The sequence below is a fragment of the Dendropsophus ebraccatus genome, chromosome 8, assembly GCF_027789765.1.
Source record: "Dendropsophus ebraccatus isolate aDenEbr1 chromosome 8, aDenEbr1.pat, whole genome shotgun sequence".
NCBI lineage: Eukaryota > Metazoa > Chordata > Amphibia > Anura > Hylidae > Dendropsophus > Dendropsophus ebraccatus.
In genome coordinates, this window is record NC_091461.1 from 20,437,933 (window position 1) to 20,465,572 (window position 27,640).

Here is a 27,640-nt window from a genome sequence, read left to right on the forward strand (position 1 = left end):
ACCTCTCGGCTGCATAAAAAACATCAGAATTCTGTATGTGAATTGATCAAGCCACACTGCCCCATGTACCTCGTGCAGGTATCTGATACACATGGGTCCCTACACTAAGTCCACACTGTGCCGGTCAGTGACCACCACCCCCGCAGGCGTGCACAGTCAGGGAAGGGAGGCCATGGAACGGCCCTGTAACCCCCATGCCACAGGACCAGTCCCAAAAATGCCACACCAAAACCCAGCCAGCACCACCGGCGGAGGAAGCTGCCCCCAAACAGCACAAGTCTGGATAAGGTATTGCACTCACCATAGCTATCAAAGATAGAATGGGACAGACAGGAGGGATTAAAACCATGAGCACTCAGGTGTCTCCTGCTAATTGCGGTCATGTGGGTCTCACCAGGAGGAGTGCAAAACACGGAGAAAAGAGAGAAACAAAATACGGTTCAGGGAAGAAAAAGAGTGCTGCACCTCACACCTATGGCTGATACTAGTACCTCTCGGCTGCATAAAAAACATCAGAATTCTGTATGTGAATTGATCAAGCCACACTGCCCCATGTACCTCGTGCAGGTATCTGATACACATGGGTCCCTACACTAAGTCCACACTGTGCCGGTCAGTGACCACCACCCCCGCAGGCGTGCACAGTCAGGGAAGGGAGGCCATGGAACGGCCCTGTAACCCCCATGCCACAGGACCAGTCCCAAAAATGCCACACCAAAACCCAGCCAGCACCACCGGCGGAGGAAGCTGCCCCCAAACAGCACAAGTCTGGATAAGGTATTACACTCACCATAGCTATCAAAGATAGAATGGGACAGACAGGAGGGATTAAAACCATGAGCACTCAGGTGTCTCCTGCTAATTGCGGTCATGTGGGTCTCACCAGGAGGAGTGCAAAACACGGAGAAAAGAGAGAAACAAAAAACGGTTCAGGGAAGAAAAAGAGTGCTGCACCTCACACCTATGGCTGATACTAGTACCTCTCGGCTGCATAAAAAACATCAGAATTCTGTATGTGAATTGATCAAGCCACACTGCCCCATGTACCTCGTGCAGGTATCTGATACACATATACAGACACTCTGGTGTTGATTTTTAATATAGGCCTAGCGGCATTAGCATTAGCCATAGATGGGATGTGCAGCGGTTCCATTCTCTCCAGTTCGTGTTTCACAGTTCTCCCTCTCTGAACAGCTAGCACTCCTTTATAAGACCCACATGACCAAAATTAGCAGGGTATGTCTGTGCTCACATGTCTGGACCCTATGTCTTCCCCATTCTGTGAGAGCAGCAATGGTAAGTGTAATACCATATCCATACTTGTGTCGTTTGGGGGCAGCCTTCCCCGCCGGTGGTGCTGGCTGGGTTTTGGTGGGGCTTTTTGGGTCTGGTCCTGTGACATTGGGGTTGCAGGGCCGTTCCATGGCCTCCCTTCCCTGCACGTGCACGCTTTGCGGGGTTGGCGGTCGCTGACCGACACGGTGTGGAGTTAGCGTAGGGACCCGTGTGGACCAGAGGACCTGCGCGGTGGTACACGGGGCAATATGGCTTGATCAATTCATATACAGACACTCTGGTGTTGATTTTTAATATAGGCCTAGCGGCATTAGCATCAGCCATAGATGGGATGTGCAGCGATTCCATTCTCTCCAGTTCGGGTTTTGCAATTCTCCCTCTCTGAACAGCTAGCACTCCTTTATAAGACCCACATGACCAAAATTAGCAGGATATGTCTGTGCTCACATGTCTGGACCCTATGTCTTCCCCATTCTGTGAGAGCAGCAATGGTAAGTGTAATACCATATCCATACTTGTGTCGTTTGGGGGCAGCCTTCCCCGCCGGTGGTGCTGGCTGGGTTTTGGTGGGGCTTTTTGGGTCTGGTCCTGTGACATTGGGGTTGCAGGGCCGTTCCATGGCCTCCCTTCCCTGCACGTGCACGCTTTGCGGGGTTGGCGGTCGCTGACCGACACGGTGTGGAGTTAGCGTAGGGACCCGTGTGGACCAGAGGACCTGCGTGGTGGTACACGGGGCAATATGGCTTGATCAATTCATATACAGACACTCTGGTGTTGATTTTTAATATAGGCCTAGCGGAATTAGCATCAGCCATAGATGGGATGTGCAGCGGTTCCATTCTCTCCAGTTCGTGTTCATAACTACTATAATACTGCTCCTATATACCAGAATATAACTACTATAATACTGCTCCTATATACAAGAATATAACTACTATAATACTGCTCCCTATATACAGGAATATAACTACTATAATACTGCCTCCTATATACAAGAATATAACTACTATAATACTGCCTCCTATATACAAGAATATAACTACTATAATACTGCTCCTGTATACAAGAAAATAACTACTATAATACTGCTTCTATATACAAAAATATAACTACTATAATACTGCCCCCTATATACAAGAATATAACTACTATAATACTGCTCCTATATACAAGAATATAACTACTATAATACTGCTCCTGTATACAAGAATATAACTACTATAATACTGCTCCCTATATACAGGAATATAACTACTATAATACTGCCCCCTATATACAAGAATATAACTCCTATAATACTGCTCCTATATACAAGAATATAACTCCTATAATACTGCTCCTATATACAGGAATATAACTCCTATAATACTGCTCCTATATAAAAGAATATAACTACTATAATACTGCTCTTATATACAAGAATATAACTACTATAATACTGCTCCTATATACAGGAATATAACTACTATAATACTGCTCCTATATACAATACTATAACTACTATAATACTGCTCCTATATACAAGAATATAACTACTATAATACTGCTCCTATATACAAGAATATAACTACTATAATCCGACAAGGGAGACAAAGAAGCTTGCACTCACCAGAAAACCGCTGCGGTATAAATCCGTTTATTTCATCTTGATAGATGAGAATGGGGAGGGGGAGTGAAGGCAGGGGCGTCCAGTGGCTACAGCCGTTTCACGTGACTGATCACGCCTCTTCTGGCCTGGGGACCCAGAATATAGAATATAACTACTATAATACTGCTCCTGTATACAAGAAAATAACTACTATAATACTGCTTCTATATACAATAATATAACTACTATAATGCAATGGCGAGAGAAAATAGAAACTGGGGCACTCACCAATGCTTCCAAGCTGGTAAGAAGCGCCGAGTGGGCGTGAAACGTCGTTCCGGGGTATAGGCGCCCGCTACTCCATCTGTCCTCCCTCCACCATGGACTTGTAAATATCGGTAATAAAGTTACCAGCTTGGAAGCATCGGTGAGTGCCCCAGTTTCTATTTTCTCTCGCCATTGCATCACATATCTCTGATTTGCCTTTCGTCTGGAAGCACCACTAGTACAAGCATTTCAGGCCGATCCATCCTATCACACGTCCTCTATTGCTAGCGTTGCCGGCAGTGCCGACTGCACTCTCCAGCTCTATAACTACTATAATACTGCCCTCTATATACAAGAATATAACTACTATAATACTGCTCCTATATACAAGAATATAACTATTATAATACTGCTCCTCTATACAAGAATATAACTTCTATAATACGACATGGAGAGAAAGGAGCTGTTGCACCTCACACCTATGGCTGATATTAATGCCACTCGGCTATATTTAAAAACCAACGCCAGGATGTTGGTATATAATTTGATCAAACCATATTGCCCCATGTACCACGTGCCGGTCTCCTGGTTCAAAGGGGTCCCAACACTAACTCCATACTGTGTCGGTCAGCGACCGCCAACCCCGCAGAGCGTGCACAAACAGGGGAGGGAGGCCATGAAATAACCCTGCAACACCTATGTCACAGGACCAAACCCAAAGTGTCCCCCCAAACCCAGCAGGTACCACCGGCGGAGAAAGCTGCCGCCAAACAACACAAGTGTGAATATGGTCTTGTACTCACCATGAGCAATGGTGAGTGTTTTAGACCTTGTTCACACTGGTGTTACTTGGCGACAGCTTTGTCCGCCGGCGGTGCCTGCTGGGTTTTGAGGGGGCCCCCTGTGGATTGGTTCTGTGACAGTGGGGTTGCAGGGCCGTTCTATGGCCTCCCTTCCCTTTTCATGCTCGCTTTGCGGGGTTGGCTGTCGCTGACTGACACGGTGGTGAGTTAGCGTAGGGACTCATGTGAACCAGGGGACCGTAACGTAGTACATGGGGCAATATGGTTTGATCAAATTATATACCAACATCCTGGCGTTGGTTTTTAAATGTAGCCGAGAGGCATTAGTGTCAGCCATAGGTGTGATGTGCAGCACTCCTTCTCTCCCTGTCCGTATAACTACTATAATCCTGCTCCTATATACAGTAATATAACTACTATTATACTGCCCCTATATACAAGGATATAACTACTATAATACTGCTCCTATGTACAGGAATATAACTACTATAATACTGCCCCCTATATACAAGAAGAATATAACTACTATAATACTGCTCCTATATACAGGAATATAACTACTATAATACTGCTCCTATATACAGGAATATAACTACTATCATACTGCCCCTATATACAAGGATATAACTACTATAATACTGCTCCTATATACAGGAATATAACTACTATAATACTGCTCCTATATACAGGAATATAACTACTATAATACTGCTCCTATATACAAGAATATAACTACTATAATCCTGCTCCTATATACAGGAATATAACTACTATAATCCTGCTCCTATATACAGGAATATAACTACTATAATCAGTCCAATAAAGGTAGGAGCGAGCACCAATGTTCCTGTGTGGCTTATGAGACTATACGGGTTAGGACTGTAGATAGAGGATGTATAGGCAAAGAATACAGCTAGGTGGTGCCTCAAGCTAACAGCCAGATATATCCATTCCAGTCCAATAGAAAAAAGAGCTAGCACTCACCATCTGCTGAAAACAGTTCAATTTATTCGGGGTTTACTTCAGCATGTGTACGGAGGAGGGAGGTGAAGGCAGGTGTGTCAAGGCGACAGGCTATTTCACAGGACCAGTGGGCCTGACGAAATGTGCCTGTGTGCACGTGAAACAGCCTGTCGCCTTGACGCACCTGCCTTCACCTCCCTCCCCCGTACACATGCTGAAGTGAACCCCGAATAAATTGGACTATGTTTTCAGCAGATGGTGAGTGCTAGCTCTTTTTTCTATTGGACTGGAATAACTTCTATAATACTAGCCTCCTATATAGAAGAATATAACTACTATAATACTGCCCCCTATATACAAGAATATAACTACTATAATACTGCCCCTATATACAAGAATATAACTACTATAATACTGCCCCTATATACAAGAATATAACTACTATAGCTGCTTCTTAGCCTGTTTCCTCCATGCACTTGTTATAAGCGTCTCTCATTAGTGTTGACTGCTTTGGCATCCAACATTGCAGCAAATTAAAATTCCAGATACGCTTTGTGTTGTGGTGTGAACAGTCCTCTTTCATCCTTCAGTGGCGGAGCGTGTTATGAAGAATGGCGATCGTTGGTTTGAGTTATTATGGATGTGACAGTCTGAGAAGCGATGCCAATCCAGCTGTCAGTGAAGAATCCATCTCCTCTCTCCCAGCCTCTCCCCTCCCCCTCCTCCTCCTTCGTCTTAGGCATTAACTTAAGATCAACTTTTTTTATATAGTTTTTTTTCATAATTATATTTTTTTTTGCTTTTTTTTGGTCCTAAATTGCATTTTGCTTTTCCACTTTCAGATGAAGTCTGCAGAAGTTGAGGACCGAGCGCTGTTTACAGAGACTTACTGCAAAATCTGCAATGCGCAGTTAATATCCGAGTCTCAGAGGGTTGCACATTACGAGGTGAGCGCATCCAACACCTGTATTTAACTAAATACAGTCACTGGCGGGGGTTTACATAATGAAGATGGCGGATGGTTTTATAAGTCTTGGGTAAAAAAAAAGATTTGATGTAGAGAAGCTGAACTTGTCACATTGCTTTTTAAAGGGGAACTACCTGCAGGTTTGACAAATCTAACCTGCTGATATGTCCCTATTGCACAGGAGACGCTAAGGATAAAGGTACGTCTCTTACCTTCCCTCTCTGTGTTAGCGCTCAGTTAGAAGGTAAGATGCATGCCTTCATCCTCTGTGCTTCCTGCTTTCAAGGCTCCATAATTTCTTAGTAACGATGACTGTGAACTATAGTAATGCAGGTTTACCTGCAGTCCTAGGCTATGTTCACACATTGTATGACACCGGCCGTTCCATGACCCGGCCGGGTCATGGAACGGCCGGTGTCAGATAAGATCATCATACTTTAGCGCCGCTGAGATCTGATGCAGGCGCATCAGTACGCGCCCGCATCAGAACTCCGTACTGCACACTATGGAGCGTGCGGCCGGAGCAGCGCTTCATTATGTGCACTAACAGGTTCTCTGCAGCCTCCAATCAATAAATAGCGGCCGCAGAAAACTGACATGTCATTTTTTTCCAGCGCTGCTAGAGATCCCGGCCGAAGCGTATACTATGTGTATAAACTCCGGCTGGGATTCTCTGGACGGCAACGTAACGTATATTTTAGATATACGTTGTGTGAACATAGCCCTATGTATCGGCTTAGAGAAAACACTAAGTAACAAATTCAGCACCCTGATATAACTCAACATTATAAGTATTTTTTACTCTTTTATTCTTGACATTTTTAGCTATTTTTAATGTTTTTTTTATATATTATGATGATTATTATTATTATTGTAATTATTATTATTTACTTTAATAATTTTATATAAACAATGAAAATACAACAGAGCACCTGGTATATCTGCTAAAAGTGCAACTTGTGGACCAAAGAAGAGGTAAGGTTATGCAAATTTGCACCAAAAAGTTCTTATATGGGAGGTTCCTATGAATAACAGGGGGAAACTTCCACATGTCCCACTGTTTGGGATTCACATAGTAAAGTGTAACTATCATATGTAAAAACTTTTCTGTGCATATTGGTGGGGGTCCGGGTGCTGAGACCCCTGCCGATCACTAGAATAAAGAGACAGAAGCGCTCAGCAGCTCTCTGCTATAAAGAGATGAATTCCGTGACTCCAGAAAACTCCGCCCACCAGCTGCTGATTGGCAGTTATTTATCCATGCTGTGTATAGACAGTCAACTGTCAATCAGCAGCTGAAGGGCGGGGGAGGGGTGCGGCATGAATCCTATTCTCCTGCATATTATGAGAATGGCTAAGCAAAATTATTCAAGTAATACACCGATCTGTTCAGTATTTCTGTTGCCCTCATTATAGGCGGCATAAACCTAGTTACAGATTCCCTTTAAGTTCAAAGAAGGGTATGGTATAGATATTCCTTTAAGAACGGGTGTTAGGAGAACCCCTGGTACTACTTCTCCTATGCTGGTAATAGTTGATATGTATATGAAGATGATAGCAACCCCTTAAAATCCTTTTTTATGTATTAAGCTACCATTTTACCAGGTACTATCTTCCTGAATACACCCAGAGGTGTCCTAAGTATCTGGAGTGTCACCGCAGCAATATCTTAGGCCTTAAACACAACCTATATCGACTCCTAAGAGTCGCATGCATCTACTTGTGGCGGTATAAATATTTCATCACATCGGAGGCTTGTATTGAGTATTGACCTTTCCCTCTGCACTTTCCCAGTTAGGGGTCTTTCATAAGCGAGAACTGAAGAATCCTTGTTAATGTCACACCCGAGGAGGAGGCAGCCGATCTCTTAGTCACCAAGACCTTGAACTTCTGGCGTCTCTTTAAGCCATTATTTTTGAGAAATTGCCTTTGAAGGGAACGTATTCCTCCAGAGTGACAGTGAAAATGTATTTTTCTCACCTCTGTTTGACTTCAAACTAATCATTTCTCTGAATGGCAGCATAAAATGCTACATCTAGAGTAACACCTTCTAGGAAATGTGTTATAAAGCGCAGCGTACATCACATATAACATCCCAATGATCGGCCCAGTAGTGCAGCCTCGCTGCCCACCCAGCACAAGACGGATACTGGGACTATAAAAACATTTCAGCTGCAATGCACAGAGATTGGCTCCATCCATTTTCTCTTTTATTGCTGTCAGTCACTCCGGCTAACTTTCTGCAAAGACCGCTGGCAGAAATGATAGAATCCCCACAGCTTTGTGCTTGATGGCAATGTATGGCAAGCAGACAGTCGCAAGAGAAACATACAAAGCACGTATCAATAATTTATGCTGGGAAGTAATAATAATAGGAGCAATTCATACAATAGATGGCTTGGCCAAAACTAAACCTTACTGTCCCTGCAATGTCCCGAAGGAAACCCTGGACTAAGGGTACTATTGCACGATTCGGCCGATTATCCCTCCATGTAATAAAGATCGTGATTGTTGTCATTGGCTGGTCGTTGATATAGGTTAGAACCTATAATTGTCGGGCGCCAACAGCGCACCACTACGTGTAATAGCGATAGCGACTAACGATATACATTACCTATCCCAAACTCCAGGGCTGCTTCTGCGGTCCGCTTCTCCCCGGGTCCCGCAGGCTGTAGCTTCAGAGCGTCCTGTCTGAGCTGACAGGCCGCTCAGCCAATTGCAGGCCGGGACCGTCGCAGCCAGTGATTGGCTGAGTGGTCTGTCAGCTGACAGGCCGCTCTGAAGCTACAGCACGCGGGGCCCGGGGAAAAGCGGACCGCAGAAGCAGCCCTGGAGCGTGGATAGGTATAGTATATCGTTTAAGCAAGGGCTGCAAGGACATCGGTAACAATGTCCATGCAGCTCTTGTTAAACGATTATTGGGCCGTGTAATAGGCCCAGTAAACGAGCGCCGATCTAGCAGATCGTCCCTCGTTTACAGTTGTTATCGGGCCCCTTTCGGCCCATCTAATAGTACCCTAATTCCCCCTAATAGAAAAAAGAAGGCATTGAGACCCAGAAAAAACAAGGCAGGTCAAACCCTCATACCTTGTATGAGGGTAACACAAACTAAAAAAAACAAGACATACCAAAAGGACAAGAAACTAAGAAACTGGAAAAAACAGACATACTGGGTTGAAACTAACAGAGAATACACTATGGGGGAGATTTATCAAACATGGTGTACAGTGAAACTGGCTCAGTTGCCCCTAGCAACCAATCAGATTCCACCTTTCATTTTCCAAAGAGTCTGTGAGGAATGAAAGGTGGAATCTGATTGGTTGCTAGGGGCAACTGAGCCAGTTTTACATTACACCATGTTTGATAAATCTCCCCCTACATATCGCAAAACCAGGGAGGCTAACCAATAGGAACTTTACTTTAAACAAACCAGAGGTGGCAGTCAAGATTAGCTGATCCAGAGCAATGGATCAGCTGAGTGAGGGTTGCATTGCCATGTCCCCAGGAAACTAAGATAAATGAGAAAGTAGAATGGCAGGAATATAATCATTTCTTGATCAAGGAGGGGAAAAAAGTTATGAATAGAGATGAAGAAACTTCAAGCACGTTCAGGTTAGTCTAAACTCGAGCTCGGCAGCATTAGAGAGACAGTAACACTTTAACCCCTTCCCGTCAGTAACATGTATATATACGTTCCTACTGCACATACCCCGTGCAGTAGGAATGTATGTATACGTTCCTGACTACAGGGGCTTCCTGATGTGTGCGGGACCGCTGCAGTGAGAGCAATCCCACTCACATCAATGTCCGGGGCCTGGAGGTAATGAGAGTCAGCTGCGATCCCGCAGCCGACTCTCATTAACCCCCTTAAATGCTGTGATCTACAGCGAAAACGGGAAAAAAAACGCACCGGGATTGCTGATTTTATTCAATTATATATGACAAAAAAAATTATAAAAAGCAATCAAATTTTTTTCTGTTTAAACCATTATGATTTTAATAAAAAATAGAGATCATGGCGCAAAAAAATGACACCCAACCAGCCCTGTAGGTGGAAAAATAAAAGCGCTCTGGCTCTTAGAAGGCGGGGAGGAACATTGCATTAATCTGACCTGGACTTTTGTGCATGAAAGGGCTCTGTCTTGAAGGGGTTAAAAGGCTTGATCACCCAAAAAAACTTTCACATCAACTGGTGCCAAAAAGTGTCAGATATTTGTAATTTACATCTATTAAAAAATCTCAGGTCTTCCAGTACTTATCAGCTGCTGTATATCCTGCAGGAAGTGTCATATTCTTTCCAGTCTGGAGAACAGGAGATGTTTTCTGTAGGGATTTGCTACCACTCTGGACAGTTCCTGACTTGGACAGAGGTGGCAGCAGAGAACACTGTGTCTTGAAAGAATACACCACTTCCTGCAGAACATACAGCAGCTGATGAGTACTGGAAGACTGGAGATTGATTTTTATAGAAGTAAATTACAAATCCCTGGCACTTTCTGACACCAGTTGATTGGAAAGATTTTTTTTTTGCTGGAGTTCCCCTTTAAACTAAAGGATGACGGTTACATCACAATGTGCAGCAGCGGAGGTTTTACTTTGTGATCACAGATGTTAAACTCCTATTTAACAAGTGGTTGTTGTCAAATCAATGAGAAAAGTGAGCTTAGAGGGAGCCATTATAGGAAATAATAGGTAGTAATTAATGAATGGCTGGAAATCTGTGACATGAAACAACTGATGGAGGAGTGGAGGTGAATGAGGTGAATAACACACAATAGGTCAGACAATAGAGCAGAATGCTGATGACGATGGAGGGAAGGCTGAGTACTGGATGCTAGGCAGCGCTGACATAGGCCAATGCTATGGAAACTTCTGACTGGACTGATGGCAGCCACACTGCGTAGGCACAGGTACAATTTATCAAAAAATGGAAAACTGTACTTACTAACCTCCAGCCATGATTATTACCTGTGCGGCTCGGAGAGAAGGCATTGTACTGTGAAATGTGGCTGATTAGTCACCATGGAGGTCCGCGGCCCTCCACTCTTAACATCTTCTCTGTTCCCACTCATAAACAATCGGCTTTGTGTTATTACTATTCTAAATAATTTTCCAATCACAGATTATATGACTACCTGCAGCTGTAGACGCTGTAATATGGCTTCCATGTGCCGCCTCACAGCCTATGTATCTGTAGGCTCCATGCATGAGATGACTGCTGAGTAGAGATGAGACAACCCCCAAGCACTGTTAGGTTTATCCGAACCCGAACACTCCGCCTTTGATTACCGGTGGCTGAAGAAGTTGGATCCAGTTTTCCTGGGAGTCCTAGAAAACATGGATACAGTCTATGGACTATGGCTTTATCCATATTTTCCAGCTAGCATTAGGGCTGCATTCTACTTTATCAGCTGGTTCCAGTCTTGGGAAACTGGAAGAAGTTTCCCAGGACTGGATCCAGCTTTTCCCGGCTCCTAGGGAGGAGCTGCAGGGAGCCGAACAGAGTTGAAAGGCGGGCGACTCATTAGCCGCTTGCTGATCAAACAAAGTGATTTGCTTCTTTTCGATGGGGGATTCGCTGTTCTTGATGATCAGCTTGTTATGACCCATTCTGTCTATAACTTCATTAGATGGAAGTAAAGGGGAACTCCAGAGAAAATTATAATTTTTAAATAAACTGGTGTCAGAAAGTTATATAGATTTGTAAATTCTATTTAAAAATCCAGACTTCCAGTACTTATCAGCTACTGTATGTCCTGCAGAAAGTGTTGTATTCTTCCCTGTCTTGCACAGCGCTCTCTGCTGCCACTTCTGTCCATATCAGGAACTGTCCAGAGCAGTAGCAAATCCCCATAGAAAACTTCTCCTGCTCTGGACAATTCCTGTCATGGACAGAGGTGGCAGCAGAGAGCACTGTGTCAGACTGAAAAAAATACACCACTTTCTGTAGGACATACAGCAGCTGATAAGTACCGGAAGATTTAAAAATCTTTAAAGAGTCACTGTCATTTTTTTTTTTTTTTTTGCAGAAATCAATAGTCCAGGCGATTTTCAGAAACTTTGTAATTGGGTTTATTAGCCAAATATGCCATTATCTGCATGTAAAAAGCCTTTTCCCAGGCCCCCCCCCCCTTCTTCCTCTTTTCCATTCACTGCAAAAAATCAAGAAATTGTGACTTGTTGCATTAGACACAACCCAGTCTGATCTAGGGAGAGGGGAGGGGGGAGGAGGAAGGAGGGAGTTAGCCGACAGCAGAAAGCAGATAACAGAGGATTACAGGCATAGAGCTGGGTGACAGCTGTAATCTGAGCTCAGAGAAGTCAGTGGTGACTGTCAGAGGAGATAGAGGGTGATGTATTTGTAGATTAAATCTTTGTTGTCCTGTTTTGGTCTTTTATTTAGCTCTCTCCATAGGAGAACAATGAAGACAGGGGGGGAGAGCTTCAAACTGCTTTTTCATGATAAAAATACATTTTTCGGCTAATAAACCCAATTACAAAATTTCTTAAAATCACCTGGACTATTGATTTCTGCAAAAAAAAATAAAATAATTCACGACAGTGACACTTTAAATAAAAGTAATTTACAAATCTCTATAACTTTCTGATTCCAGTTGATTTTAAAACTATTTTTTTCCCCCACCGGTGTACCCCTTTAACAAGAGAGAAAAACCCTTTAAGCCTAGACTCCATAAATTGCATTCTTATAAAGAACATATGAAAAGATTTCCCTGGCACATGATAGACCTATGGGGGCCCTTTGCTTCTTCCCCCCTCTTGTCTTGTAGTCTTTGCTGCTCTGTTTAAAGCTTAGGCCGCTCTTTGATATTTGTCTTCCTTTCAAGCGTCTTGTTTTATCCCCGGCACATTTGCATTTGCTTATTTATTTATATCTGCCACTTGTGCTTGCAGGATGCTGTGAGCGAGCACTAATCAGACGTGTGTAGCGAGCGGCGAGGACATGGGGAGACGTGCTAATACTGGAGCGCTAGCAGTCACCCGGCCTTCTTCTCATATGTCATCCCCGCTCGCTGATTCTTACTCATCATCTTACAGATACCAGGGCTGCTCGCTCGCATTCAATGACACCACAAGATAACGCTCATAGCACAACAGAGCAAGTGTCGCCCTCGTGTAGTTTTGGGGAGGAACAAAATGACATGATTAATCAGCCGCACGGCCCGGATGACAAGGCAACCTTGAGACGCCCAGAACAGATGTTTCTTCTTGCTCCTGATAGTCTTGTGAATTATAGAGATTGCAGCAATGATTTAAGGGGGGGGGGGTTTAAAGTGAACTTACCCTCAAAGAGGTTCTATGGCAGGGGTAGGGAACCTTGGCTCTCCAGGTTCTATGAGATTCGAAAAACATGGCGGCTTTAGAGAAAAAATTATCCATGAGCTTTGTTTGGTATTGCAGTATTCAAGTGACTAGGGCTTGGCTGCAATTCCAACCACAGCCACTGGAGATATGGGTGGAGCTGTTTCTGGAAGTAGGAAGCTGTGACTTTTTTTTTTTTTTTTTTTTTTAATAATCTTTTACAGTTGAACCCCTTGAAAAAGAAATGTTTTAATATAAAAATTTGTAAATTACTTCTATTCAAAAATCTTAAACCTTCCAGTATTTATCAGCTGCTGTATGTCCTGCAGGAAGTGGTGTATTCTTTCCAGTCTGACACAGTGCTTTCTGCTGCCACCTCTGTCCATGTCAGGAACTGTCCAGAGCAGAAGAGGTTTTCTATGGGGATTTGCTGCTGCTCTGGACAGTTCCTGACATGGACAGAGGTGGCAGCAGAAAGCACTGTGTAAGACTGGAAAGAATACACCACTTCCTGCAGGATATACAGCAGCTGATAGGTACTTAAAGGATTAAGATTTTTTTTTAATAAAAGTAATTTAAATTTGTATAACTTTCGGACACCAGTTAAAATTAAACTTAAAAAAAAACAAACTTTTTTTTATTGTGGACAATTTATGACTATAAATATAGTGCACTAATTCTTTGTGTTCATATGATCTCCTAAATGATATCAACATGCAGTGATTGACCCGCCCACCTGCGACCATAGATGCACGTAGATAATTGGAAAGGAGTTGCAAAATCTATACCCAAACTGGAGACAAAGGTGGTGCTGTCTCTGGAAGAAAGTAACAATATTTTCTAATGCTGGATATCCCCTTAAAGCGACTTTGTACCCACAATCTGGCCCCCCTCCCCCAAACCACTTGTACTTTCGGTTAGCTCCTTTTACTCCAAGATCTGTCCTGGGGTCCGTTCGGCAGGTGATGCAGTTATTGTCCTAAAAAACAACTTTTAAACTTGCAGCCCTGTGCCCAACTGGTGTGGCCTAGAGTGTGTGTGCTAAAGCCTTGCACTGCCTCTCCGTCCCTCCTCCCCAACCTCCTCATCATTAGGAATGCCCTTGGCAGGATTTCTCCTATTCATCACTTGTGTGAACACTGCACAGGGGCCTTAACGATCCAGCACCTGTGCAGTGTTCAAACAGGTTATGAATAGGAAAAATCCTGCCCAGGGCATTCCTAATAAAGAGGAGGGCGGGGAGGAGGGACAGAGAGGCGGTTCAAGGCTTTAGCACACACATTCTGGGCCACGCCAATTTGACACAGGACTGCTAGTTTAAAAGTTGTTTTTAGGACAATAACTGCATCACCTGCCGAACGGACCCCAGGACAGATCTTGGATGAAAAGCAGCTATCTGAGGGTACAAGCGGTTTGGAGGTGGGGGGGGGGGGTCGCTTTAATGTAGGTTCTTTAGCAATGTTATAGGCCTGGACAATCCCTTGTAAAAAAACAAACACTGACTGTCCCATAGGTGAGGTCTTGTTTCTGTTTTCAAGAAATGTGAATATAATGTTCAGTTTATTAGATTAAAAAAAAGTTTTACCCCTTTGGAATAAGTGGTGGTTTGACACATGATTGATTTATTTTATTTTTTTCTGTTTCAGAGCAAGAAACACGCCAACAAGGTGCGTCTTTATTACATGTTACACCCGGAGGATGGAGGACCGCCATCTAAAAAGCTGCGACCAGACGACCCAGTAAGTGCATGAAAGTCACTAAGAGTTCTTCATTCCCTATGTGATATAACGGTATGTAAGCATGACAGCGTTATTATACTGTCACAACGGTAGATGGAAGGCCGTTCTCACAAGGACTGATAGGAGTTTATTTTCTTCTTTTTTTTTCCCTTCAAAGCCGTGTGAAAGAGAGGCGAGCTCATTGTAATTTACATTTCCAGTTTAGGCACGGATGTAGCAGAGTGGAGTTTGTTATATGTGACAATAGTACTGGTTTGGGGTTTTAGTGCACCGTGCTGCCTATGAGTACCAAAGTGGCAGCAGAGAGCCCTGTGTCCGGCTGGGAGGAATACACTACTTCCTGCAGGGCTTACAGCAGCTGATAAGTACGGGAAGGATTGAGATTTTTAAATGGAAATAATTAAAAATCTGTATATCTTTTCAAGATCAGTTGATGAAAAAATTTTTGTTAGGATTTAGAGGAAATCAGTATTTCTGACTTATCCCCTTGAATACAATTGGCAGTAATTGAGTAGGCCTTGCAGTTGTTAATATAGGAAGCAGCAGAGGGAAGATTGGTTAAATGGCGAAATAAGAAGGTGTGATATGAATGAGCGACCTGAGGTGCTTTTACCGTTTCGGACTGAGATTGTGTTTGTGCACAGAGCACTCCTGAACTACTCGAGATATTGAGGAGCGTCTCCAGCTGGAGCGCTGTAGGCGGCCTATCCTCGCTCGCTGCTGTCCTGTTAATAATGCACTAAGGATACATCTTATAATAACATCTAGAGAGTCTCCCTCAGGGAAGTATGGACAGACTTTGAAGCGGCTGAGTCAATGTTAGATTCTACAAACAAGAGTAACATTTGCAGTGCCTTCCTCTAGTGTTTGTCAGCCCTCCCCGGAGAGTCTGCCTCGCAGTAAAATCGCTTCCCATCTCCTCCTAGAATACAAAGTGAAATCATACAGGGGATATAACAATAGTCGGGGGATGGAAACGCCTAGAAGATCTGTAAAATGGTCTGGAGTTATCCTAAAGGAACGATCGGTGGATCAAAGGCTTCACGTATTCTAATAGATTTACATTGAAAAGTAGTATTTTCTCTATCTATGCCTCCCCATTAGTCAATAGCTGCTCCCCGTGCTGCGGAACCATAGGCGTATGGTATACTGATACCAATAGACATCCAGTGTGATTTTACTAAGAGTCTATGATAAGTCTGGGTCAGCTATCTTTTTCCACAATGTTAAAAGAAAGTGATGTCTAAAGAAGACAAGTCCCTTAAAGGGGTTATCCAAGATTAGAAAATGCACAGCTACTTTCTTGGAAAAATAGTGCCACCCCTGTCCTCAGGTGGTGTATGGTATTGCAGTTTAGCTCCATTCACTTAAATGGAGTTGCACAACCCACACCCAAACTTAGGAGAGAGGTGCTGTTTTTGCAAGAAAGTGGCCATGTTTTTTTAAGCCTGGATAATCCTTTTAAAGGAAACCTGTCATGATGCTGTCTAAATCATGAGTAATCCAGGCAGTGCCGTGTGGCTTCTCCTTGACAGATAGAGCTCTCCTTATACCCAAACTAGCAGAGACCTATTAAACAAAGTTCTCCCTTTGGTAGGAGTAGGGGGTGATATGGTCTGCCTGCTTCCACCAATGTTAGGAACTGCAGGGCTGCTCAAGCCCCGTCCCAGCACAGTTACACATCATTAGTGCTGCTTGTAGATACTGAGCCTTCCCTTATGGCTTTTCTAATGCATACTACCATCAGAAGGGACATTACACTTGGAGAAGCTATCTGTCAATAGCACTACAGCTCTGGCACAGTGTAGCAGAGCGAGTTGTGGTTGAAGTACAAGGTCATCCCCGCTCGCTCTGCTACAGGGTGCTGTGGCTGCAGCACACAGACCAAGTGTAATCTCTATTCTAATGCTATTATGCATTAAAGTAGACATCAGGGGAGACATCAGGGGAGAAGGGTTCATTCCTGCTGTGCACGGTCGGGGTCCTGCGGACTGGACCTTGGAGCGCCCAGCATAATTAATTATCATGTCCGGAGCTCTGAAACTGTTTAAAAGTTTGCGCTAGTGTACTGACACAGCTCTGCAGCATAATAAATCATGATGCTGGGTCTGGTTTCTGCAGACGTGTGAATGACCCCTAACTGTGCTGGGACAAGGGCTTGAGCAGCCATGCAGTTCCCAACAAAACCTTTGGTGGCAGCAAAGGTGCCATCTAAATTTTAAAAATGTATTCAGTTGCTTCCTCTTCACATTTTACAGCTTTGGGTGTACATGGCATATGAAAAAAGGTAGATAGGTCAAAGGTTATAAGGTGCATGATGACACGTGTGAAATATGGCGCATGTCATGATGTTTGATGCAACTAGATAGACAGGGTAAACCTCTGTATGCTAGCAGACATATATACAAACATTTAAATGAATTTGTCTCATGTTCAGATTCTTCCTACCCACGTCATTTTTCTTTCTAAACACTTTTAGAACTGTTTGTTGAATGAAGCTGCCCCTGCACGTAATGGATGTAACATATACAGAGTCCGCCAGCTTCTTGATAATTTGTAATCTATGGGGTATGGGGCCGTAGATGATCCATGATATCTGCTGTGGATTTCAGCATGCATCATTCTATGTTTTAAAAATAGGAGCAGAATATTCTCCTGTCTGCTGTTTAATAGATAAAAAAAAACAAAACTAAAAAGCCTAACGTTAATAGAATTTGTAGTCCTTGATATTGAGGGCAGAGAGTTTACTCAACTGTGTGAAATTTCCACCCACAAAACATTTCTGTGCTTATAGATAAACAAAGGAATTGTTTTGTTCTATTAGGTATATATTTCCGTGGCAACAGACTACATGCAAACCCTGTGTAGTCTGATTCTGCAGTTATAAATATTTTTGCAAATACAATAAGATATTTAGCCCGATGAACCCTAAAAAATTTTCTGAAGAAAAGAATCTGATATTACAACCAACATGTCAGAATATGCACCGTAACCTATTAACTGTGAAAGATCTATATACAGTACATCCCGGGCTTTAAAAAAATGAACTTCCACTACATTTATTAATAATCAGCGTGTTCATGTTCACCTCATAAAAGCTTCACACAGTCCATGTGGCTGGTAATGAAATCTTATTTCTCCGTGCTGGATATGCGAGAAGTTAGTCTATGCGGAGAGCAAGAAATCTAGAAATTATAATCTATTCCAGCTCTTCTCAGGTTTATGGATTGTTAAAGGAACACAGTTCCCGGGAACGCCTGATGTACCTCCCTCAATGGCAGATGGCTTCCTTCTTATTTCCTCATCATGAGGCTGACCTTGTACGAGTCATGGATGGTGGATATAGGGTGACCCCTGGTGTGGAGGTACGGCCGGTCACTTGCCAGATGGTTAAGCGTGACGCCAGTCCTGTGGTGGTTGGCCCTACCTTCAGGGTGATACCTACTGAGTATCTTGAGGAAGAAACAGCCTCGTCATTGTACTGCCCTGTCATCTTGAGGGCTATACCTCCTGAGTATCTGGAGGGTTAGACAGCCACATTATGGTAGTGTCCTGGTATTTTCCAGGTTATACCTCAAAAGGACCACCTAATACATACGTCTGATGGAAAAGAGGTGTCCTATTGTGTCAGCTTAGAGTGGGATACATTGCCCATAGGGTTCCATAGTAAAGAAATATATACTGTTAGGATTCTGGAATCTGTTATATGCGATAGTGTAATATAAGGGCAGACTAGATGGACCAGGTTTCTATATAGTTTATTACACTACCCCATACTTTTTTCGGTATACCTTCATATACCACCCAGATGAAGATCTAAACTATACTACATTGGCCGCTGTCAGGCAGATGGAGCCATAAGGTTATGCTTAGTGTGTAAGACCTAGAGCTTTACTAAACGTATCCATAGGACTTCATTCACCCATATGCTAAATATTGGTCACAAACCTAAATGTGAACAAGACTGAATAGTGATCACAGTCTCCAGTGTCATAGTATCCCTATAACAAATATTCTACTCACAAGAATCCAAGGGCATATCAAACATCATAAACCAGATGAACATAAATAGGGCCGCCACGTGGTTTCGACTAAACATCTTTTTGCTGGGCATGAAACCTATTACTTGTTATAATTTGTCTATCCTCCAGGGTGTCTGCGTTCTAAGCATCATGCTTACAGCAAGGAGGTGTCTAATAATGATGATATAGACTCTCTCTAAACTGCCTCTCATGACACTTTGTGTTGTCTTTCCTCCTGGGCATCACATTTTACCAGTCTTGTTGCGCTAGGTTTTCCTTTTCTTCGGCTTGTGGAAGTGATAATGAGGATTTGATAACACTCCCTCCCCCACCCCCTTTGGAAAGAACTGATATTACAATAAAGATGTCTTTCTGGTCACGGTCAGTGAATTTTGTAGACAAGAGTCATTCAAATTAAAGAGAGTGTAAATGTGTTTCAGAATGGGAAGGGACTCGCCATGCAAAATATGTATTGATCATTGACTTTTCAATATGAAGTTACAGATTGCTCGTTGCAGTAAGTTAAGATGTTGCGTCAATTAGCGGTGATGGGTGATCCCAATTATGCATCGGCTCCAAATATAATGCACATAAATGTCTTGTGATAATAAACAGTGCCGGTTACAGGATGAGAATAGAGACTCTGAAGAACAATTCCATTGGAATGCTAAAGATGTTAGAAGTTTAGTAGAGATTCTTAAAGTGAAAGTGTCACTTGAAAATTACTGATTATTTAGTTTTGCTTTTTTTTTTAGAATTTTTGGTGATTTTAATTTTTCCAAATTTTCCATTTTATCATCTATCATATAATGTAATCCTGACAGTTTGCAGTCTGGCCACTGAGCCTAACAATAAGCTGACACAGTTTTGTTTTATAGAGAGCTTTTTAGCAGCAGTTTTCTCCTTATTATCACAGACAGGAATGCATCTACAGTGATCACTTTTTCATTGACAGAACATGATAACTGAATATCATTTTTTGCTAAACTTTAACAACTGCAGTAAAAAAAATTTTTAGTAATATATGTAGCCAATTTTAAAGGTGTTTTCTGAGCAAAAAGAAAAATACTCTAAGGCTATGTTCACACTACGTAAGTTTCCGTCCGTAGCGCGTTCCGTGAATAAGCGGCCGGAGACTTACGTAGTTTGCATATAATGGAAAGTATACGAAGTACAGCTGCACAGTTCACACTAAATACGAACTTACGCCCGGATCGTATGCGGCGGCGTAAAAAAATGAACCAGACCATTGTTTGCGGACGAAAATGCCGTAACTTACGCCCGTAGCGTTACATGCGGTCCCGTACGTAGTGGTGATTTCTTAATTTTTGCAGCTTTTTGTGCCGATCCAAAAGGTTCTGTGGGGTGTCCCGGGCTAGGCGAAGATTTCCAAGTAAAAGACCGCTGTCAGATCGCTACGTAAGGCGCTCGGGAAGCGTAAGTAGACTTCGGGCGTAAGTTCGCGGTCCGTATGTAGCCGGCCGCAAGTAGCGTAAATCTCCGGCCGGAGTCTACCGCGTATATGTCCGGCCGCGAAAATATGCGGCCGGACATATACGCAGTGTGAACATAGCCTCATGGTGCGTTTACACAGACAAAGCCAGGAATGGATTTGAAAAGAGTCTTTCCTTTATGACATGTTTCCTGTTTATAGTCTGTTCCTGGCTTTGGCTTCAAAAATCTGTCAGATAAATCTGTCTGTGTAAAAACACCATTACTGTGTCCACTTAAATTTAAATAATTATCAACTCATCAGCTGCTGTATGTCCTACAGGAAGTGATGTATTCATCCCAGTCTGGAGAGCAGGAGAGTTTTTCTATGGGAATTTGCTACTGCTCTGGAAAATCCCTGACATGGACAGAGGTGGCAGCAGAGAACACTGTGTCAGACTGGAAAGAATAGATCACTTCCTGTAGGACATACAGCAGCTGATAAGTTTTTTTTTGTGAACTACCCCTTTAACACAGTCCCAGTCTACACAGTAAAGCTGACAAGTTGCAGAAGACTGATTTAGTGATCTCTTCAATATTTCATCAGTTTGATCTGACCTTTCTGATAATACATCCTATGTGTACACCAAGTGTCCCTTACATCACTGGATGTGGCCCTTACTCCAGGATTACCCATAGCTATAAGTAACAGTTCTTAGGTTATAAGATGTCATTGGTCTCAGTGTTTATGACTGTAAAAGGTGTAGTTACTTGTATAGCTCTTCTGTTTGCCTACGATATTACCGTGCGGGTCCATTTGTTTTCACCTTCAGTATTAAGCCGACGTTGAGAAACATTTATCACTATTGTAATTGCAAATAGATTGCAGTAAGTAAAGGACCGTCTAAGCTCTTTTTATCAGTTTGACTCATTCAAGTCCATTGGATTGACTAATGAGCGCTAACTAAACCCAATGCTTTTCAGGGACAGTGATGAAATTCAGGTAATAACATCAATAGTTTTGCCTTTGGGTACAAAGCAAAGAATCCATGAAGCATTATGCCGAGCTATCCCTGATGCGGGGGGTGAGCAGAGCTAGCACTTTGCTGACTCTCAACACGAGTAATGGCGTGTAATTTCTCCTCATTGTGGTATAGGCACAGGCGCTAATTGATGACAGATTACAGTAATAAGGGCGGATCATGTGATCAATAGTGTCGCTGTTTGTTTTTCTTTTTAAACAGTACTTATTCAATTTTTAATCCCGTAGATGTCAATGTCGGTGTTCACTGCTTTCCAAGTGGAAAAATAATCATTTTTCCTATAAAACACTTTATTTGGTCCTTTTTAGAGATGAGCGCGACTCGAGCTTGCCCGATTCTGCTCACTCGGCATTGGAATACTGGTGGCTACAAAAGTTGCCATAGGGAGTCCTTGAAAACATGGATAGAGTCAAAGGCCATTGGCTGTATCCATGTTTTCCAGGACTTTCTAGGACTGCATCCAACTTTGGCAGCCACTGGTGTTCAAATGCCAAGCAAGCGGACATGAACATGCCTAGGGCTATGTTCACACTATGTATATTTCAGTCAGTATTGTGGTCCTCATATTGCAACCAAAACCAGGAGTGGATTAAAAACACAGAAAGGATCTGTTCACACAATGTTGTAATTGAGTGGATGGCCGCCATTTAATGGCAAATATTTGCTGTTATTTTAAAACAACGGCTGTTGTATTGTAATAATGGCCGTTATTTACTGTTATATGGCGGCCATCCACTCAATTTCTACATTGTGTGAACAGATCCTTTCTGTGTTTTTAATCCACTCCTGGTTTTGGTTGCAATATAAGGACCACAATACTGACTGAAATATACGTAGTGTGAACATAGCCTAATGCTGCGTTAACACGGAGCGATAATTCGCCCGATCGTACGATTAACGATATGAAAGAACAATGTTTTTTAGAACGATCAGCGTTTAGACGGAACGATATATCGTAAGGAAAAATCGTTTTGCGATCGCTTACGCCTATCTCGCACATAAGTAAAATGGGTGAACGACTGTTTACATGGAACGATCTGCGAATTTTTTGCGAACAATGATTTAAGAACATGTTGTAAGATGAAAATGAAAGATTTCTCGCTTGTCGTTTGACCGTTCGCTGCGTTTACACGTACGATTATCGTTCGAATCCGATAGTTATTGTGCAAATTCGAACGATAATCGGTCCGTGTAAACGCAGCATTAGGGTCCAATCAATAATGTAAGGGAGGGAAGGGAGCGCCGATAATCGTTTAGCGAGGGCTGCAGGGACATCGTTACCGATGTCCTTACAGCCCTTGCTTAAACACCATACATTACCTACACATGTTGCAGGTCTCCTCCTGCGCTCCTTCTTCCTCCCAAACCCGTGCATGGCAGGGAGGAAGAAGGAGAGCAGGAGAAGACCTGCAACATGTTTAGGTAAAGTTTGTTGCTTGTGAAATTGTCGGTCGCCCGTTGTTCATCGCTATTCCACGCAACGATGCACGGTCGGTGCCCGATGATTTTAGGTTTGACCCTAAATAAATGATCAGCCAATGACCCGATCATCAGCTTATCGTTGTCTTTTTTCCACGGAGCGATAATCGGCCGAATCAGCCGATTATCGTTCTGTGGAAAAGGCCCCCAAGTCTCGCTCATCTCTAGTCCTTTTCATAAGCTTCCCCATCCATATGCGATGCACAGAGTGTGGTAGCACTCTATTGATAGTAGGTGCTTCAAGAGCCAAGTGTCTGCTCCTTTAAGAAGACAATGGGGGAAGTTCCGGTTCTAGAGTGGAAGTTTGTTCTGCAGGAAAGAAGCTCCAGTGTGCCTGAGCTGGAGGAAGAAGCCCTGTCCCTGATCTGATGCCTGGATGAGAACACTTATCCGACAAATTAGTAAGACAGTCGATGGAACTATGGAAAACCAAGGGCACAAGTGCAGACAGTCAGCCAAATAACTGTGCCCTGACCACATACTCTATGAGTGATCCCTGTACACAATGGTCCTTTGTGCAGAGACAGATACCAGCTTCTCTGCTGTCTTCAAGTGTTTTCCCTGCTTTGAGAAATGAAGTACTCACTGCAAATGTCATTGTTGTAACCATTCTTGAAGTTTTAGTAAAAAAAAAAAACAAACAAGTTAAAGCAAATGTACCATTAGGTACTTCACTTTAATTTTTTCTTTTATATGAATAGACCGACTCCTGCGTGGGGATGTCGATGCCTGCGTACGGCATCGGTCTATTTTCGGGCATCGGCCCGGCCTGAAGCACTGGAGGTGGGTTCGCCCTACAGAAAAAAGATGGGGAGAGAGATGCTGCAGGTCTAGGTCACGGATGCTCTAGGCTCGCCTCATTGACATAGCGCTGCCGGAAATACTGGCATCAGGAGACAGACAGACCCCGGGACCAGGCATTGAGGTAGACAACAGAAAGGTACTGGCAGTTTGGGAGGGAGGGGTTGTCTTGCGGTACAGATTCCTTTAATCCATGATACTAGACACTTTGAGAGAGATTCCTCGGTCACACAACTTTATGCTGGTAATAGCTGGGATACAGGTACCAGGACACTGCAAGTATTGTTACCTGAAGACACTCTCCCCCTTACATGTGCTCCTTTGCCTCCTCCTCTCCTTCCTTCTTGCCACCAAGAGTCTTAGTTAAAGGGGAACAATCAGCAGCCCCAAATGCGCACGGGGTGCTGAGGAGGAAGGTATGTCTTTTACCTTCCTCCTCTGCGCCGTTCCCGTGCAGTTGGTAGTTCAATCCATGGCCCGGGGGAGCACTGTTAGGACTAACTGTGCCCCAGGCCATGGATTGAACTACTGCCTGCTGACTTCAAGGGAATGTCGCCAAGGAGGAAGGTAAGAGACATAGCTTCCTCCTCGGCACCCCATGCGCATTTGGGGCTATCAGCAGGCTTGATTTGTCTAACCTGCTAATAGTTCCCCTTTAAGCATAAACCTGGGCATATGTTAATATTGTGTTATTGTTGTATACAATTCATGTACATTGCCAGCACACAGCATATGTTGTGGTACATTAGATTGTTTACCAGACCATATTAAAACCATTGCTCACATTCTCATTGAAATGTATGGATCCTGTGGGAAAGGATCGTCATTTCAATTATATTAGAACAGAGGAGCATACTATATAATAGCCCCCTCCTGGTGCTATGGAGACACCATCATCGGGTATTATTCAGACCTGGGTAAAGGGCTCTGGACGTGATTCAAGTCACTTGTAATGAGAAGCTTTCGGCCGCCTTGTTCGGATATAATTTGCGAGCTGTCTTGTATAATAAACCTCAGCACTTACTCCATGTAAACACTGGGCAGACACGGGGCTTCAGACACTTTCCATGTAAATAGCTTTTTTTTTTATTTTTTGTGTATTTTTACTATTGCATCTTATTATTTTTATCTTCCGCTTTCTCTCTCTGAATGTAATATTTAAAGGAAAGCCTCGCTAGGTCGTAGATTTTCATGACTGGCAATGTATAGACTATAAATTTACTGTGGCGCTAGGATTTATGAGAAGAACACAGCCTCATTGTGTTTTCAGTAGTGTTCCTTCTGTTTGGTATATCTCTATAGCGCTATAGTACAATGTATTATAATGAGAATCATTCTGGTCAACAAAATTTTAGCTATAAAAGAGAATTTATTTATTTTTACTATTTTTATGCTGTCCCTGAAAATAAGAGTTCTAAAATATAAGGAATGAGATTTACTCCTTTTATACTCTACCCACCCATAAACCACTGGTTAATCCCACATCTACGCCAGTGGTGTCCAATCTCCAGCCCTCCCGGCTGGTGAAGAACTACAATGTCCATTGCATTTCATGTTTCCTTGTTGACTCTCATCTAACTTCTAATGTCCTTAATTTCAGTGCACCATGCAGACCGTGCCACTGCACCCTACACTTTTACCAGAGTTAAACATGATCCCACAAGCCTATGTGTCTCTACCCCTTTAAAGCGACTCTGTATACCTACCCCACCGTATGTGGGTAGGTGCCTGGTGCCTTGTTTAGAGCAAAAAACGATCTTTTAATCTTCATTGTGGTGTCATACTGGTGTGGCCTAGAGTGGCTGTGCCCCAGGTCTGTGACGCCTCTCCTTTCTTCCTTCCCGCCCACCTCATAATTAGGAACACCCCCTGGCAGGATTTCTATTAATCACTGGTCTAAACAGTGAATTTGTGCTATAACGACACAGGTGCACTGTTTAGACAAGCAATGAATAGAAATCTGGCCAGGGTGTTCCTATGGAGGAGGATGGGAAGAAGGAAAGGAGAGGCATTGCAGACCTGGAGCACAGACACTCTAGGCCCCACCAGTATGACACAGCATTACACATTAAATGATAATTTTTTGCTCTAACCAAGGCACCAGGCGCATTTTAAAAGACAGGATTGGTAAGGATTTGCTCTGATTAGATAGATGGTACCAGCAGTTTGGTGGGATGGAATGGTGGGTACAGTGTTGCTTTAAAGGAGACCTATTGTCAGCTTACTCACAGTGAAGCTGCTGGTGGTGTGATACAGTTCATTCAATACACATTCTATGCAATCATGTGATGTGTCTGATAACTATGTTTTTGGATGTTAACCCTTTTCTGCCTGTGCTGTATGTAAATGATGTCATCTCCCTGCAGTCATCTCTCCCTCTGCTGCAAGCAAGCCTCCTGCCTGATGATTGACAGCTCTTCCTGCTTGATTTCAGCCAAACTTGTGGTGATGTTGTAGCAGAGAGGGCAACCAATCTTCCGGCAAGTGGGGTTGTCCAGGTTTTTAAAAAAAAAACATGGCTGTTTTCTTCCAGAAACAGCACCAGTTTTGTCTCCAGTTTGGGTGCAGGTTTTGTAACTCAGTTGCATTGAAGTGAATGGAGCTTAATTGAAAACCTGAACTGGAGGCAAGAGTCCTGCTGCTTGTGAAAAAAAAGAGGCCATGTTTTTCTAATCCTGGACTGTGTGTGTGTGTGTGTGTGTCTATCTATCTATCTATCTATCTATCTATCTATCTATCTATCTATCTATCTATCTATCTATCTATATATATATATATATATAGAGAGAGAGAGAGAGAGTTTAAAGGGTTTAAATTCTGAATTGGAAACAGCTTCTTTCTTCCAGAAACAGCACCACAGGATGTATGTAGTACTGCAACTCAGTTTCGTTGAAGTGAATGGAGCCGAGCTGTAATACCGCATTCTACCAGAGGACAGGTGTGGCATTGTTTTTGATAGAAGGCATGAATGTTTTCCTAATCCTGGATAAAATCCATTATACATACTGTATTAACGTCTAGGTATGAGCAGGATATGACTAGCGGTATAGCGGCTCTTTCTCTATTAGGGCCAGTTTCCATATTATGATTGCTACAAGTCGTCCTCTTTGATATCCGTAAATCCCCGATTTTGTTTAAAGCTTTTCCTTCAGTAAAACTACACGGCAGCAATGTCGCCTCCAAAAAAGTAAAGCGTTGCTGGCTCCATGTTCCACTGCACAGATCTCTACTTTCCCCCCACCCGGGCAATGCACATTTCCTGCATGCTGAGATCCCGGAATATTTTATCTGTTTATCTGTCTGCAGGTTTCCCGCTGGGCACCAAATGCTGCTGTCTAAATATTTTTAGTGTCTGTTACATAAAATGGCTTCCCACTGCTAGACTGGAGGAAAGGCGACTGTGGGTGAAGGGCAGGGATGAGGAAGGATTTCTTCATTCCATGTGTACGGTGTCATAGCGCTCACCCGGTAATGGCGGCCAGGCATTGTGTGCCCTGACCTTTATGACAGATAAGGAGAATGGTCATGTCAAAACACGGCAGACGGCACATCAATAAGCGCTGCTTGCGATATTGCTTTACCTCGGTGCTTTGTAGCTCGGATCAGATGACATTTTATGATGGCTCGAATCAAATAATCGCCATGATTTGTGAGGTTGTATAACACTGTACAGCGCAACTGCTCTTTTATTACTAGCTTTCATTTCGGAAAAGTATTTGCTCCCATCCAGATGTTTCCTGCCTAATAGTGAGGGCAACCTCTACTTAATCCATCTTGAAGGGTTGTATAGACCTGCCACCAACATCTATGGCATCTATTCTTATATGGTGTATATGTGGTGTTGCTTCGCATGGAGGCGCAACCGGTAACTTGTCAGATGGTGAAGGGTGACTCCACTGCAGTAGTGGTTGGTTGGGGAAT

The 27,640-nt window shown here is 43.1% G+C and overlaps 1 protein-coding gene across 5 annotated transcripts in view; it reads left to right on the plus strand.

The window, feature by feature from the left end:
* The window catches only part of ZMAT4 (zinc finger matrin-type 4), a 333,551-nt gene that overhangs the window by 63,496 nt on the left and 242,415 nt on the right, over positions 1–27,640 (plus strand). For all 5 annotated transcript variants that reach the window (XM_069978910.1, XM_069978907.1, XM_069978908.1 and 2 more), the window contains 2 exons: positions 5,760–5,864; positions 14,851–14,943. In XM_069978910.1, coding sequence (XP_069835011.1) covers positions 5,760–5,864; positions 14,851–14,943 — 198 coding nt within the window. The remainder of the gene's footprint in view (positions 1–5,759; positions 5,865–14,850; positions 14,944–27,640) is intronic.